Source organism: Plectropomus leopardus, chromosome 11, assembly GCF_026936395.1.
Source record: "Plectropomus leopardus strain MGB_pleo_1.0 chromosome 11, ASM2693639v1, whole genome shotgun sequence".
Taxonomy (NCBI): domain Eukaryota; kingdom Metazoa; phylum Chordata; class Actinopteri; order Perciformes; family Serranidae; genus Plectropomus; species Plectropomus leopardus.
Window position 1 is genome coordinate 20,724,279 of NC_142186.1, and position 17,779 is coordinate 20,742,057.

Consider the following 17,779-nt stretch of genomic DNA (forward strand, 5'->3'; position numbering starts at 1 on the left):
TAATCTGTTCCAAACCATTACCTTTCTAATCTCAAAATCTTTATTGACACGATCTTGTTAATGCCACGGTCATGCAACATAACTTCAAGCTATTTTCATTTTAGAGCAATTTGACCAGGAGTTTAAAGTTCTCTTTCTCTCTCTCTCTTTTTATCTTTCTTTCTTTCTTTTGAGTTGAAGTCCCCCTCCACGTAAAATTTGTTTTTCTTCTGTTTATGTCCCCTAAAATGTCTGACCTTGACTACACTGACTTGAATCTGTGCATAGTTTGTCACAAGCGAGGCATTGTCTTTTCCTTCTACTGAAGGGGGCGATGTCTGTGCACTTCCCTAAAATCTGAGATTCAAATGTATGTTTGGGCAATAGATTAGGTACATCGCTAATACAAACCCCAATCACTGTGTAGTCCGGGAAACACATATCGATGAGAAATAGACTTTGTCACAACACCAGAAAAGAAACATGAAACCTCCAGCGCAGAGCTGCCCAAAAACCCCATTGTAGCTGATATTATTGCATGTTCCACAAACGCGAACGATGTGTCAGCCACAGCCAGTTACAAGCTAATAAACTACATAATTTAAAAATGCTAACTGCACTTACCATTCTGATACGTCTACTAGTTACTGATTTTAGTGCACATCAGACACCTCATCTGAGACTCAAACATATGTGGCTGAAACCTCCAATGTTAACTCTTAATGTTAGCCATCTTTATGCACACTGCTCTTTCAGTGCCAATTTTCTTAGTGGCTGAAAAGTGTAATTACACTGTCATGTGATGCCCTGTGGCCCAAAAATACTTTTCCTCTTTGACTTACATTCTGAAAGAGACACCTGTAAATTAGTGGATACATTTTTTTGAGCATCACACCCGAATGGCTCATTTCACTATCAGGATTTAATTCATTTTGTCCAATAAAATTTGAAAGTCTACATGGGGTCCCTCTTTCAACGCTGTATCCAGGTGTCTTTATACATCCCAGGAGCAGAACTGGAGAGAGCAAAGCAAAACTTACTGCAAGAAAATTTATCATAGAGGGAGAAAGAGTTGCCCTGCTTCCAGCCTCTTTTCAAAGACTTAATTAACCTTTATGTGGAGAAACAATATTAAACAAAATATTAGTCTTAGTATACGTATTACATACTTTAAAACCTGTCTGGAGAGTGACTTTAAAAATGAAAAGTGACACTGAATTTAACAGCACTGTGACTGTGTCGGTGACTGTGAAAATCAAATTATCAATGCTGGCATGGAAACCTACAGTCTGACTTTACTCCTTTTTCGTACATGAACACCAGAAGAAAAAAATAGGTAATGATTCAGTTTGATGAGATGTCCAGTGAGACTGGATCTAAAATATCTCACTCACACAGCCATGTGCGATTATTTAAAGTTGTTCAGCCAAATTGAAGCTGTCAAACTCCTTTTATGCATGTTTATTTTAGAAAATCCTACAGTATACCATCCTCTCTCTTTCATTCCTTAATCTTGTTTTATAAAACATTTCCTGGCACCTCTGTCATCCACCTGCTACCAATTAACCCACCAGCCAAGCCGGACAGCTGCTGGCAGATTTAATTACCTTATTCTACAGTTAATTCCTGCTACATCACCAACATGGGCCGGTGGTACAGATGGGCAGGAGGAAGCAGGCTGCCCATACTGTCGTCATGTGGGGCGCATGGAGTGACGCGCAGACACACAAACAAGCGTGTCCACACAACACACACACGAACACATGACTTGAGAAGAACATATGCAATGTGTAACAGAGCATACTGAGGCAGTCAGCAGTCTGTGCACAGGGGAGCTCGGTCCTGCTGCAGTCTGCAGCTCTGACAGATGACTTTTCTAATGTGCTATAATCACTGTTGTGCAGGTTACTAAAAAATATTGATAAGTCATAGTTAGAAGTTACTTCTCTCAAAAGTAATTGACTTACTTTACCAATTATGGGGTATAAAAGTAATTATTTACTAGGGAAAAGTGCTTTTGAGTTACTTTTAAATATTTGCTTCAACATCCTCAGGGCAAACATAGCTATATTATTTCAGTGTTTTCAGTGTTTCTGTGTCACAATGTGTCTCAAGATAGCTGCCAAATTTTATCTATGATTGTACCCATTATCACTTTAATGGAAAATAAGTAGTGGAACATTAAAACAGGATATGTTTTGATAGGCCCTTTTATTGTGGTTTCAACAGAGCTTTAAATCAAACAACACAAATTAGTTTTTAATGCTCCTGGCAGAGTAAAATGAAGTAGCAACTGTGTCCCAGACATTTGACAGTAAACTGTTATCACAAAAGGTCTGATGAAAATGAGGGGATGAAAGTTATTTACAAAAACATAAACACATCGACGATTATCCTTTAACCATTTGAAACCTGAGCAAAGTGGCTTGATATCAGTCAAAAACGAGGAGAAGGCAATGGGCAACAAAGGAAGAAATGACCCAAACATTAGCAAGAAATTAGTTAAGTGAATAAGAAAATTACCTTTAATTAGTTTAAGAATAGAAAAAAAATTAAAATTTCTAATAAATTTGTTACATAATTTTAAATATCATTATAAATATAGTTTTTCCTTAACTTAAAAAATAATAATCTATATCTTCTAATTTCTTGCAGTTTATAGAACATTTCTTGCCAAGTTGCTCATTACCTTTTCCCCTTTGCACATTGGAAAAACCTTTCCAATGTGCAAAGGGGAAAATAAGCACTTTTCATAATGTGCCACATTTGTGTTTAATATCATATAGTCTCTTAAAAACAAAATAAAATCAATGTTATGTTAGCAAAAAAAACTCTAAAAAGGGTCTTGATATAACATTAATTAACCCTAGTTAAAATACAAATGTAGAACTATCAACATTAATAGTGGAAATATGAATTAGAATTAAATATATTAAGGATCACACAGTGAGAGTGATGTGGGTGCCTGTGTGTGTGTGTGTGTGTGTGTGTGTGCGTGTGTGTGTGTGTGTGTGTGTGTGTGTGTGTGTGTGTGTGTGTGTGTGCGTGTGTGTGTTTGGTCAATATCAAAGACTTGAATCATTTTAGCTCTTCTGTTAAGATGCACAAAAATGCCAATTTCCCCAACACATTATGCATGACATGTGATATTGATTTTTGTGTGTTTCATTATTTTTTCCACCTGATTATATTTCTGATGGCTATGGAGGAGTGTGAGGGTGTGTTTGTTAAAGGGGGCAAAAAGATTAATGAGTGCCAGCGGATACAATCCACTCCGTCCCCTCCACCTCTCCAAACACACACACAAACACACGAAACGCCGCCCCACACCTCCGCTTCGATACCTGGATTTATTCTTCCTAAAAGAGGAATCAGATGTGACTCAAGCCAAAGCTACTAATGATGTAGCCCCCAAACTTTTAATGGATGCATTCATCAGAGTGGCAAACTCTTTGAATCCCCTCCGCCCTCACACACCACCCACCTCCTTTTTTTTCCTTCCTCTCCCTCCATCTCCTTCCCTTCTTACAAATTCAGTTCAATTCATTACTGGATGTCTGATCTTCTCCAGCTTCTATTAGAGGATATGTAAAGTCATCCTAGCAGTACATTCTGCCTCAAGTAATCACAGCCGTGCATTAGTGCTCCGTCTCTGAGACCACACATTAACTGAGAATTAGATTTGCAGAGTGGTATAACCCACATCGAGCTGAGGAAATAAAACTGAATGGTCTCATGTGTTCGTGACCTTGAAGTTAATAGTTTCTAGGTAACGTTCAGAGCCGTCTTTACACACATAAATTGCCAAGAAAAAAAATATAAAAAATTTGTAAAAAACGTTTTCCAGGAATTAATAGAATGTTTTGGAAATGTATTTATAAAAATCATTTAATCATTTATACTAGATCCCTAATTAGAAATATAACACATGGCTCATCAAAGAGGCAGATCCTGGCTGTACTAAATGGAGGCACCAAAATGAAACCAAAACCAAAACCATCGTTGTAATAGTTAATTGAATATCGTTTAAGTTTTGGACTGTTGGTTGGACAATACTAGCAGTTTGAATACATCACCTTTGGCCGTGGGAAATTCTGATGGGCATTTGTCTGTTTTTCTGACAAATGAACCAAACAATTAATTATTTAAGCAAATCAAAATAATCAGTTGCAGCACTATCAAAGGCTGTTGAAACAGCGTTATCTTTATCCTGCCAAATTCATGCAACAACCAGTAAAGTACTTGTTACACATTAATTTTCTGACAAATTCTCTGGTGTTGCACAAAGTACTTTAAAAGGATGATTCACGCTCCAACTCTGAAAACCAAAAATGACACTATCTCATGTTCAAATAGATGAGTATACTTTGGTAGAAAGGAACGCATTATACAGATCTCCGGAGATAGATGGTTATTGATTTCCAACTGAAAAGTGAATAAAAAATAAGACCTGTCTGTTATGATGCATTAAGCAGAGTCGGAGTGTAAAGCAGGCCACAAGGTCCACAGGGCACTCAGTCGGCTACTTTAAGAAACTTTGTAATACAAAGAGAATCACTTCTGAAGGAGGCTGTGGGAGAACTGCAAGAAACAATGAACAATGAAGTTTTACTGCTATACAGGACGATTGAATGAAGCTCGAGTTATCTGTAAAACTTTTCTTTCAGTAGAACTTCCCACTGAAACAGGAGGAAACACAAACGATTGTGCTGTACTTAAATGAATAATTTAGAGCTACAGTACGCACCGCAATCATACACCAGGGGTGCCTTTATTTTAAGTTCTTGGAAATGTTAGAACATACCAGTTGTCATACAGTGTTACACACAGCTTGAGAAGTAACTTTTTCGTAGTTTGTGGGTTTTTTTCTGCATATTCCCTCAGTTTCAGTAAATCTGTATCTACTTTACAATAATATTAAACTAGTATACTCTTCTGGTCTTCCGGCAGATTCTGAACTCTACATTCAAGAAACATATTGATATGTAACAATTTTAATGAGTGAAAATACATGTTCAATGGTTGCCTTTTCAGATGTGTCTGTGTTGCATTACACAGTAATAAAGAAAGAATAGTGGCTGTGATAAATGTGTTGATAGCAGTAACTACCTCACAAACAGTGAAATAATTCAGCACATAAATCTAATGACGGATAAAGGCTGTGTTCTTGACTAACGAGCTTGTTGACCATCATAATGTAGCCTGTAGAGGAAATTAATAATCTTTGGCTTGTTTGTTGATTGTGTTTTTGATAGCATAAATATAAACACCAAGTCAGTTACACACAATGTGAGGCAGCACAGTAGTGTAGTCAATAATATTGATTTATGACACATATCAATACTTGATATATGAAACGGTTTCAATACTCATTTTCCGCAGTATGAATACACCAGTACCTTAATGTTAAAGTCTACTATTAGTCATTTTGTTGTTTTCTGCGACTAACCAAGAAAAGAAAAGTGGACATTATCATGTTACAGCCATGTTACATTTATCTTTTTAAAAAAGTATCTTTTTCGTTTTGTATGAAAGTTAGAAATTCCAGTATCGAGACAAAACATAGACCTGGTGATGAAACCAATGGCTGTATACAAAGATGGGCAAGATGTCTCTACTTCCTTCCACGGTACAAAAATGAAGTCAAAACATACTACATATGGCTCCTGTCATCTTGCACATTGGAGGCCAAAGTCTGTGCAATAATGATCTCTGTGATATTAAGTCCAATTAATTAAATCACACTTTAAAAAATAACACTTGAACATACATCAACATGATGAGAACTACTTTAAATAACAGAAAATATCTTTGGTTAAAATAATTTGATGTGTAGACCTTTTTTTTTTTTTGGTCCGTGTCCCATTTACTAAAAAAGAGGCGTTGGGGATTATGACTTATACTGCAGCTGGCCATCAGGGGACAACTGAGATGACATGTTATCCATCTTTATTTTACAGTTTATGGATAAAACCTGCTACCCTCCCATTATGTCTCCAGTTCCTTAAAGCAATGCTCTGATTTACTTTTTTTCTAAATACGCTGTATTTATGCAGTAATCTAATGGAGTGTTTGTCATTGTCGTCGCCTGTGTGTAAAAACCATGAGACTTAGTCTACTTGTCTGGTTATTGTTGCAGTGGCAACAGTTGGAGCTGGGGCTGGGCCTCAGCCGGGAGCAGCATCCTGGCTGAGTTCGGGACCCTTCACCTTGAATTTGTCCACCTGTCGGAGCTCTCCAGGAATTCCATCTACACAGAGAAGGTACGAAGTTCTGTATATATGGATTGTATTTCAAATTTTTCTTTACAGAATAACATTACTATTTTACTTTAAAGGGATAGTTTGGATTTTTTGAAGTGGAGTTTTATGAGGTACTTATCCATGATCAGTATTTTACATACAGTACACATCAGTTGACACACCCCCAAGTTTGAAGAAGCAGGCATGTCTGCGATGTCTGCTAAATTGAGAGTATTTTCCATTTTACCTTTCCGTCAGACAGCTCGTTGCAGCAGGGAAGCCGTTAGCGGTTACAGCTCCCCATCTATGCTTTCATCAAAGCTACCAGACTCCATTGACAAAAACATTTTAGCTCACTGAACATTAGAGATGTAACGATTCACTCAACTCTCGATTTGATGCGATTCATGATACTGGGTTCACGATATGATTTGCTTACGTTTCTTTTAAATACAAAATGATAATACAGAAAAATTATGACTGAAAAATATTCTATCAGTTATTTCAAACAAAAATGATACAAAGTACTGCATTTTCTTTTCTTTTCTATATAAAATTAAAGAATCCCTTTTTATTTCTGAGGAAGGGTATGAATACAAAACACAAACTATGCAATGAATTGTTTATGGTTTACATTCACAATGTCCCCTGCTGTTAAAAGAACCCCCTTTCACTTGGGACAGAGGTGGCTGGTGTAGAAAGTTATGCTTTTGCTAGAGGGGAAAGCAGAGAGGGCAAGTTTGAAAGACTAAGTTGGCCATTTTCCACTCTTGAGTGATAAGATGGGCACTCTCTTTGTGCTCGTTTGGGCTAACAGGGTTGCAAATGCGCTTGCCAGTGTGGTTTGGCCATGTAGTTGCTGTTAAGGAGTAGTGTGCATATGTGGTGCCGACTGGAGCTTGTTAGTATGATGCCAGCTCACATGCTGCGTCATGTTAGTTATACTATTTGTGTAGTAAAACACCCTCTTGCAGTATTTGCAGAATGTTTTTGTCTTTTCTGTTATCTTCTCGCCTTTATTTCTTTCTGACTTGAAGTAGCTCAAATGCCACCACACTGCTGATTTGAAACAGGAGGGTGCATCTTCCTAAGTTGGCGAGCTCTCAGACATGACGTAGGACGTTAAAAACGTAGTGACATTGCACATCGAGCAAGCGACGTCAAAAGTAGATTATGCCCTCCAATGTTCAAAAAGAGTATTGCAGTTAATTTTTCATCTCACTGATTTGAATCTCATATATTTTTTTCAATTTTTAACTGTCTCGCGATGCATTATTACATCCCTACTAAACATGGAAGCTGCTGATCTACTGCTGCTGCAATCAGTTAGTTTGTTTGTGTTATTGTGTGACTTTGGTGAATCTCAACTAACCATTTTAAATTTCATCATCACACAATAACACAAAAAAATTAACTGTTTAAGGCAGTGGTACACCAGCAGTCTGGTTTTGGAGAGAGTGACATAACAGCTTGATTTTACCACTGTAAATCACTGTCTGACAGTAAGGTAAAGCAGTTAAAAATACTTAATATAGTGTGCACGTAAACAGACATTGTTTTTTTTTTAGGTGGGCCTTTTTTAGGAGGCTAAAATATATGTTATTGTTGACCTTTCCACAGCAGATTTCTTGGCTTTCATGTCGGACTCCAGCCTGTTTCTCCAAGCCGACTAACATCTATTATATGTAACATGTTGTCTATGGATAGGTAATCCATACAACGAAAAAACGATTAACTTTCCCTTTAAGTTTTGACCGTGAATTTATGGTTTCATTTCTCTGTAAGACGCTTTTCAGCCTTGAAACGATGACACAAAAAGTGAATGTGTTAAGCAATGGAAGTGCAGTATCCTAATGATCTTGATTTATACTCATTGTTTATTGTTTTACAGGTGATGAACATTAGAAAACTGCTGAAGAAGATTGAAAAACCTCACGGCCTGTACCCCAACTTTCTCAGTCCAGTCAGCGGCAACTGGGTCCAACGTAAGTACTGAGTTAGCTCTTCACAGCACTTTCACTCTGGATAAACTTTATATTATTAGAAGGTTACAGGTACCTTTGTGTTATAGAGTTCATTGTAATGAAGGACAAGGTCAGTGGCTTACATGGAATATCAGAAGAAAACATAAGATTTACATTAACCTTGGTGACAAAACCATTTCTATTTTCCTTGTAACCTCAATGTTATAATATTTATGTTTTCATCAATGTTCATCAAGATTGTGGTTCAAGACTTTGAGTTCATTATATGTCATTTTTCCCTTACCCATTTCTGACTCTTCTATTTGCTTTCACACCACTGACAGTCCTTGAGTCACCTCACGTGTCAAAGCTCTTTTAGTTGCTCGTCTGTGTCATCCACCCACACCCGTCTATTTCCTATCATTTTTAATGTGAGGCTCATAGCAATGGCTATATGACTCCCATTGCTCTGGGTTATTAAAATGATAATGAATTCAATTACTTCAGGAAATTGGATCTTTCCGATTTACCTGAAAGGAGGTGAAAAGAAAAAATCAGTGGATAATTCAATGCTGGGACTAAAAAGGCTAATTGTTGCGGGTGAGCATGAAGAAAAGCAAAACTGTATATATTTATTGCCACAAAAGGAAAAAAAGAAATCTTGGCTTCACAGCTCCCCCTCATCTGTCTGTGTCAAGGACAAACACAGCGGCACTGTGATAACCTTGTGGGGGAGTCGACAAAGGTGTGTGTGTCTGTGTGTGTCTGTGTGTGTGTGTGTGTGTGTGTGTGTGTGTGTGTGTGTGTGTGTGTGTGTGTGTGTGTGTGTGTGTGTGTGTGTGTGTGTGCACTGAGCATGAGTGGATAGATGAAGACCTGTGCACGCCTCCACTGCAATATCAGATTCATCGTTATGAATTTGAATGTGGACTTAAGAGGGAAATCAACAACCACTTGTTTCAATTTACACTCAAAAGCTTTAAGTGTGTTACATCATTTTAAGTTTAAATAAACTATTTTCTCCCATCAGTGAACAAAGAATGTGTGGGTTCATGGTACATGGCCATGCATGCTACAAATATATCAAAAAGACCAAAAGGAGTGAAAATTTTTTAAAGACATCGATTTCTTTTTTTTTTTGCTACATGATTCCAGCAAACCAGAGCGGCCAGCCTTACAGAAAATGACTTTTTAACTCATCATAGACAAATTTTCAGTGTCTGATAAAATCTAAGTTGTCTTATGTCACTTGTATTTTTGCGTCTTGACGTTGCGACAAACTCAAATGTGTTTAAAATGTTTACGTTTTTAGTCTTTCAATAAGTACTTCAGTATAATTTAGGTGAACAGAAGGATTCATTATTCTATGTGATGCATTAGATAAATGTTTAAAAGTGATGAGAGGTGGTGGTGCTTGCAATTATTTTCCAGTGCTGTATGAGTGGGATGAGCTCAGAGAGACAATGGATTGGTAAACACCAGTAAATAATCTGCGCCAGGATGTTTTGCTAGTCTGAAAAACACTCACAGCGGAGCACCATCAGCCATAAGCACAAGTTTCCAGCTGTAATTCAGCAGTTAATAAGCAGCCATGCTTGTCTGGCTGTGGATGGTGGAGTGAATTTACACAATTGCAAAACGGTTTCATCTGTGAAAATAAAAATGAGTGCTTGAAAAAATACTTGAAAGTCCTTGAATTTAACTTCCTTCTGTCTGTATTAACCCTGGTTTGTTCATAAATACAGTTTATCTTCATTGATTATATTAATTTTCAATTGACAGGAATATTGTGGACAAAAGGTGTCCTCATAGCTTGTGTTTTTGCAGTCACATAAAGATTTGTTAATATGTCATATTTCATAAAGGGGAGTTGGCGTAGTATTTTCCACCAGGAGCAGAATGGGAAATAATCTCCAAAGGAATCTAGATGTAGTATAGTTTATAATAGTTACACCACAAGATCCCCAGTCTTTGCAAAATGTTTTGATCTATGACTAAAAATAATTCCTTAAAAAAATTCTTTTAAAATCTTCTATTCCTATGTATCGTGGGCTTTGATCAGGTAATTATTGATTTGGAAATGGTATAACTGGGTTTCAACGGTGTTCAAGACATGTCACTACTTTTTTGACACAACCAAATGCAGTGCATTACCTGTTTTAGGTCCATACCCCCCAGTATGAAAGTATTTTGGAAAACCACAAGGGATGATTTGACCTAGAAGTATTTACTATTATACATTTTTTTCAGTACTTCCCAGCAGTATATAACAATCAGTTCTAATAGTATCAATCATTACATTAACTCAACCTGGATAAGCAACCTAAAATGGATGGATTAACCAATGACAATTATTTATTCATTAATTTCATATTTCATCAATTTGTGCAAAAATCAACACTCACTCATTACGGGACAGTTAACCTCCAGCTACTAAAGCTAGCAGGAGTGTTGGTATTTTCCTGATAGCATTCACTGAATCTCCACAAAAATTGATACAACAGCCTCCTGTGTTCACATTATTCTGTCACAATCATCCAATTTTTAGTTTAAAAAAGAGCAACGTTGAGGAAAAATAGTTTTTAAGCCTTTTCAAGACTTGCAGATACCCTGGATACAGACCTGTGTTTGACCCTGCTGAATATATTCTCACAGTCCTGTTTCCCTTGTTTCCCCCCTCTTAGATCATGTTTCCATCGGTGGCCTCGGGGATAGTTTCTACGAGTATCTGATCAAATCATATCTGATGTCAGACAAGACAGATGACGATGCAAAGAAGATGTACTACAGCGCACTGGAGGTACGGAAATTTTAATCTCACATTTCACACTCAGGCATGGCTTCTGTTAGATCAAATGATAATTGTTACAGTCATTTGCATAAGCCTGTGATCAAACAAAGTACACAGTGCTTCACTCCCAAGACGAACAACGAGAGGACAGCAGGTACATGGCTGAAACTTTTCGGGGACAACTGAAGGCAGAATGAAGGAAACGTTTTAACCGTTTTCAGACATGGAATAATTAACATCGCTGGCTTTATCTGTTACAGTCATTACTTTTTGTCATTCAGACGGTGTCAGTCACTAAAATAATACTCATGGCTTTATTCAGAACTTTCTGGAGAGAGCCACAATGCTCTCTTGATATTTGTTTGATCATATGGGAAAGGTAACGTTGAATTAAAAACAATAAATAATAATAATACCCCTCCATGAGCTACCACCTTATCGTGGTGGAGGGGTTTGCGTGTCCCAGTGATTCTAGGAGCTCAGTTTTCAGGGGCTTTATGCCCCTGGTAGGGTCACCCATGGCAAACGGGTCCTAGGGGAGGGACCAGACAAAGGGTAGCTCACCGGACTCTTATGATGAACAAGACGAATGGTCCAGAGTTTCCCTTGCCCGGACGCGGGTCACCGGCATCAGGACACCCTAGGCCGCAGTTCAATGATCAACTTTGTAGTCGTATCGTCGGACTTGCGGCCGTATGTCTTGGACACTCGGATGAAGAGAGGGGCGGAGCTGTCAACCAATCACCACCTGGTGGTGAGTTGGCTGGTTGGTTGGTGGTTCCGATGGTGGGGGAGGACGCCGGTCAGACCTGGCAGACCCAAACGCATTGTGATGGTTTGCTGAGAACATCTGGCAGAGTCTCCCGTCAGAAGGAGCTGGGCCATGTTCCGTGCCTCCATTGCTGAGGCGGCCAACCGGTGCTGTGGCCGTAAAGTGATCGGTGCCTGTCGGGGCAGCAACACCCGAACCCGCTGATGAACACCGGCGGTAAGGGATGCCGTCAAGCTGAAGAAGGAGTCCTATCAAGCCTTTTTGGCCTGTGGGACTCCGGAGGCAGCAGACGGGTACCGACAGGCCAAGCGGAATGCAGCTGTGGCGGTTGCCGAGGTGAAAACCCGGGCATGGGAGGAGTTCAGTGAGGCCATGGACCACGACTTCCGGATGGCTTCGAAGAGGTTCTGGACCACCATCCGGTGTCTCAGGAGAGGGAAGCAGTGCTCTGTCAACACTGTGTATGGTGGGGACTAGGTGCTGAGGTCTTCCGGTGAGGAAGCAGGGCCTGGGGACTCGGCGGTGGGCTCCTCCATCTCTGGGGCTGAGGTTGCCGAGGTGGTCAAAAAGCTCCTCAGTGGCAGGACCCCTGGGGTGGACGAGGTCTGCCTGGAGTTCCTCAAGGCCCTGGATGTTGTGGGGCTGTCGTGGTTGACACGACTCTGCAACATTGCGTGGACATCGGGGCAGTGCCCTTGGACTGGCAGACTGGGGTGGTGGTCCCTCTTTTTTAGAAGGGGGACCGGAGGGTGTGTTCCAACTACAGGGGGATCACACTCCTCAGCCTCCCTGGTAAGGTCTATTCGGGGGTACTAGAGAGGAGGATCCGCCGGATAGTCAAACCCCGGATTCAGGAGGAGCAATGCGGTTTTCGCCCCGGTCCTGGAACTGTGGACCAGCTCTGGACCCTTGGCAGGGTCCTTGAGGGTGCATGGGAATTTGCCAAACCAGTCCACATGTGTTTTGTGGACTTGGAGAAGGCATTCGACCATGTCCCTTGGGGAGTCCTGTGTGGGGTTCTCCTGGAATATGGGGTTTCGGACCCCCTACGGGCCATACAGGTCATACAGGGGACGGGCTGTCCGTTCCCTGCATGACCAGTGCCAGAGCTTGGTCCACATTACCGGCAGACAGTCGAACTCGTTTCCGGTGAGGGTTGGACTCCACCATGGCTGCCCTTTGTCACCGATTCTGTTCATAACTTTTATGGACAGAATTTCTAGGCGCAGCCAGGGTGTTGAGGGGGTCTGGTTTGGTGACCTCAGGATTGGGTCTCTGCTCTTTGCAGATGATGTGGTCCTGTTGGCTTCATCAGGCCGTGACCTTCAGCTCTCACTGGATCGGTTCACAGCCGAGTGTGAAGCGGCCTGGATGAGAATCAGCACTTCCAAATCCAAGGCCATGGTTCTCAGCCGGAAAAGGGTGGAGTGCCCCCTCCAGATCGGGGACAAGATCCTGCTCCAGGTGGAGGAGTTTAAGTACCTCGGGGTCTTGTTCATGAGTCAGAGAAGGATGGAGCGGGAGATCGACAGGCAGATCGGTGCAGCGTCTGCAGTAATGCGGACTCTGCACTGATCTGTCATGGTGAAGAGGGAGCTGAGCCGAAAGGCAAAGCTCTCAATTTACCAGTCGATCTTCGTTCCTACCCTCACCTATGGTCACGAGCTTTGGGTAGTGACCGAAAGAACAAGATCGTGGGTACAAGCGGCCGAAATGAGCTTCCTCCGTAGGGTGGCCGGGCTCTCCCTAAGAGATAGGGTGAGAAGCTCGGTCATCCGGGAGGAGCTCGGAGTAGAGCCGCTGGCAGCTGCCCCCGCAGGCAGCTGCCCCCGCAACCCGACCCCGGATAAGCGGAAGAAAATGGATGGATGGATGGATGGATGAATAAATGACAATAAAAAGGTAGAACAGATAAGTGTTTTTCACCTATTAGCCATGACATTTAAACCGCTGGCAGGTGAAGTTAATAACATTTATTATTTCATAACAATGCAATGTTCTGCTGGGAAACCTTGGGTTCTGGCATTCATATGGATGCCATTTGAAATTCACCTCCCACTAAAACTTTATTGCTTTAATTTGATGATGATCAAATACAAGGCTCATGGCAACAGCACCTTCTGATGGCAGTGGCCCCCCCAGGCATAACGATGTGCCTTGAGCCATTCCTCTGCAGTTTTCATGGTGTGGCATGGTGCATTTTCCTGCTGGGAGGTCCACTGCCATCAGGGAGTGCTGTTGCCGTGAGGGGTTGTATTTGATCTGCAATATCTGGGTGGGTGGTTTGTGTCAGGTGGCATCCACTTGGCAGCTAGGACCAAAGGTTTCCCAGCAAAGGCTCCTATTGTAACAAGATGATCAAAGTTTTTCACTTCACTTGTCAGTGGTTTTGATGTCATGGCTGATTGGTGTATGTCCTTACACAGGCCGCATTAAAAATTGATTTTTAATAAGTATTTTGCAGATGAAACCCTAATTAATGAATGTGACTGCTTGATCGATGGTGGTTTCTTCCCCCTCACTGTGATTCCCTGCATAAAATGTCTCATTAATTTCATTATTTTAGAGCATTAGAGGGCAAATTCTCCTGCCTGTTGTATAAAATCGGACAGCAGTTTTTTTATAATGCCTGTTTGCTCATATGCTGAATGTAAAGATGGATGTTTATTCAGCCATGAGATTGCATGGAATAATATTGAATATCTAGAGTGTTAGTGCTGGTCTTGTTTTGCTCATCTTTTGTGCCTCAAATCAAGGGGAAAGAAGTTTTTTTGTTTTTCTTTTAAAGACGTGTTTCATCTCCCTTTGCACATATTTAATTCCGCGCTCTTATAGCATTAAATTCAGATTTCTGCAGTGATGCAACTTTTAAAGCAATGTCTGACCCAGCAACACCATGGAGTGAGAGTGCCATGTAGTGTCCCTCTCGTCACTCAAAACCAGAGCTTTTATTCATAGATGTATAGATGTGTCTCTCCTATTGAAATTCACTGGGTCTTATGGAGATGCAGATGTCGAGCTGTAATGGATGCTTTTATTCAAAGCAGCATACAGTGATTTAATACAGCAGGAGGTTTTTTGTGACAGAGATGTTCTCAGTGGAGCGGTCATAGGGGAACGGAAGAGAGATAATATCAAAAAAGAAAGCTCCCTGGTACTGCATAACTTGATTAGAGCTGTGATTAGATGGCAACTGCCTTGTGTATGCAACAGGAGCACTCCCACTACCTGCAGAAAAATGAACCCGCTGCACTGTACACACATGCATGAAAAATAACAGAATATGTCTGTTTTTGTCTTTAATGGAGATAATGTAAGAGTAAAGCACATTGCCTCTGGCTACAATTACAGTATCACAGACAATAATTTAAAATTGCCATTGAGATTTCCTCAGTTCTCATCAGAGGGTCAAGCCAGAGGCATGACTGCTAATTACAGACTCTCCGTCTCCCCTGTGACTTGATATTTAAATGGCCAGGGACCCCGACGTTATCAGATTAAGTTATATACTGTGTGTTTGTATAGAGATCTTAGGTGAAGGCACAGCACAACTCATTAACTTTGGCATTCAGATAAAAGTAGATTACTAATTAAAACACACTGTTGAATGAGAAAACATTTTTCCAATTATGCTATGCCATGATTACTGCTAACAACAGCTAATTAGGGGGGAAAATCATCAGTCTCAGCCCTCAAGAGAAATGTTTTTCCAGAGAACATGATATTTATAAGACTTCATATTATACACATTACTTTGTTCTGTCCTCAGCAGGTTGCATCTTCATTAGCACTCATTTAGCATGAAAGGTTTTCTCACACTGGGGTAGGAGGAAATTGTTACATGAAGGGGAAAAAATAAACACTGTACTGGTTGTCACCGCTAGGTTATTTAAAATATCTCCACAAACAAAATTTTATTTACAAATAAATCTAAAAGATTATATCTTAATTTCCTCATTTTTTCTTTCCAAAGTCAACCTGGAAGAGTTTACAAAAAAAAAGAATGATTGGAACTGAAATTCAAGATGGAATTAACAGTTTTAATAAGCAGCAGTTTGTGGGGTGTTTCTGCGTAATATCACAAACTTGTATTCAAGTCAACATCTGGTTTATTGATAAGCAGGTTTCACATACAAGGAAATTGCTTTGGTGTTCTCGTGAACAAGAAACAAAGATAGAACACGAGAAAAACTATTTAAAATATAGGTACAATGTAACTGTTTAAATGAAAGAAATATACAACCTATCCTGGGGGATGTGCAAAGCTTGACACTATTAAGAATAAAAACATTCTGCCATGTACAGAGAGATTAACCCAAAGATGTGTTTTAATGTAAAGCATATAGACCAGGGTCTATATAGGTTGACAGAGGATTGCTGGCAGAAAATACTAATTGTTTGGATTCACAAGTTAATATACTTGTTAGATGAGCTTCTTTAAGTCTAACGTGACAGCTGCACAACCTGAAACTCTGAAACTTGATACAGCGGATGTCTTTATCGACACTGCCCCATAATAAAAGAGACCTGAAAATCATTATAGTTTTTGGAAAAATCAAAGCGAAGCTAATTTTATTGAGTGAATGTTCTCTATGATGAAACGATATAGACAGATCAGTGTTCTAATCGTTTATTAGCTGTAATATACCAGCAGTATAAAATGGACAGGACCAGGCATAAAAACACATTTCAAAGTGGTAAAGTTATGGTGTTTTGGAGGAAATGCATTTTGTTTCATATGCAAGTACACATCATACTGATTAATAAAACTGTAAAGTATTAATGGATGATGCTACCTGTGATTCTATAGACGACTTCATTTAGAGCAAGTGTGGACTCAAGTAAATTTTCTTGATTTTTTTTTTCAAAAATCACAGGAAGATATTACAAGCTACAAGAAAATTGTCTGACATAAGCAAAAAAGAACAAAAGAAAAAATGTTGAAAACAAAAAAGGTAAACAAACAAAGAACAGAAACAAAATGATAGATACATGCATAGATAAAATAGTAATAATAATTATAAATATAGTTTCCTGAGAGTTTGTCCCTTTTTTCATTACTTTCTAAAAATTCTTTCTTTCCTTCCTCTTTGTCTCTCTTTTAAAACTATTTTTCAGATCTTTTTCTTTCCTTAATTTCTTGCAATTTGTAGGACACCTCTTGCAGAGTTGCTTATTGCCTTCTTCAGCCATATTTTAAAAGAAATAAAACCAATTTGCTCAGCTTTCAAAGGTTAAAACGCATGTGAAAGGATTCTGAATGCAGCACAAGAAAGCTGATGATGGTCCAGGTTTCAAAGGGTCAAATATTTCTGACGGTGTGTTTCTGCAGGCGATTGAAGCTAACCTGGTGCAGAAGTCACCCGGTGGTCTCACCTACATGGCCGAGTGGAGGGGAGGGATCCTGGACCACAAGATGGGTCACCTAGCCTGCTTCTCTGGGGGCATGATCGGTATCGGGGCGGACGACGGAGCTCCGGAGAAGAGGCAACACTACCTGGACCTGGCTGCCGAGATCACGCACACATGCCACGAGAGCTACGCTCGCTCAGGTAAGTGGAAATGTCAGGACCGTCGGACATGTGTATTTAGAGTGTGCAGAGACTCTTTGCTTCTGAGAGGCTGCACAATAGTTCAGTGCAGGAGGCACAATGAATTCCAGAAGGAGGGCAGCAGATGCATTACTGCTCATTTTGTTGTGGATATAAATGTCAAATTGAAAGATCTGTTTTTTCTATTAGAAGTTGCCCGGAGCCATATAATCTTTTTTACACTTGGAGCACAGAGTGGAACTTTTTTGTCTAAAGCCCAGTTCAGACCAAAGATTCACAGTGAGACAAGTTGAATCATTCAATTACTTACAATGTGCCAGTCTTCAGCACTCTAAAAACCTGCCAGTTTACACCAGTGCAACTAGACAAGACCGTTTATTGTCTCCATAGAAAGAACTCTCTGTGTGTCCTCTCTGGTTTCCGGCTTTTCAGGCTTGTTTTATAGCTGAATGTAATTTATAGCCTCTTAAAATAAGAGT

The 17,779-nt window shown here is 40.0% G+C and overlaps 1 protein-coding gene across 2 annotated transcripts in view; it reads left to right on the forward strand.

Annotated features, from left to right (window-relative positions):
- The window catches only part of LOC121945100 (mannosyl-oligosaccharide 1,2-alpha-mannosidase IA), a 243,061-nt gene that overhangs the window by 214,969 nt on the left and 10,313 nt on the right, over positions 1-17,779 (forward strand). The window contains exons 6-9 of one of the 2 annotated variants that reach the window (XM_088084268.1): positions 6,115-6,242; positions 8,113-8,206; positions 10,870-10,985; positions 17,081-17,300. In XM_088084268.1, the coding sequence (XP_087940394.1) occupies positions 6,115-6,242; positions 8,113-8,206; positions 10,870-10,985; positions 17,081-17,300 (558 nt within the window). The remainder of the gene's footprint in view (positions 1-6,114; positions 6,243-8,112; positions 8,207-10,869; positions 10,986-17,080; positions 17,301-17,779) is intronic. The other variant, XM_042489125.2, reaches the window with a different exon arrangement.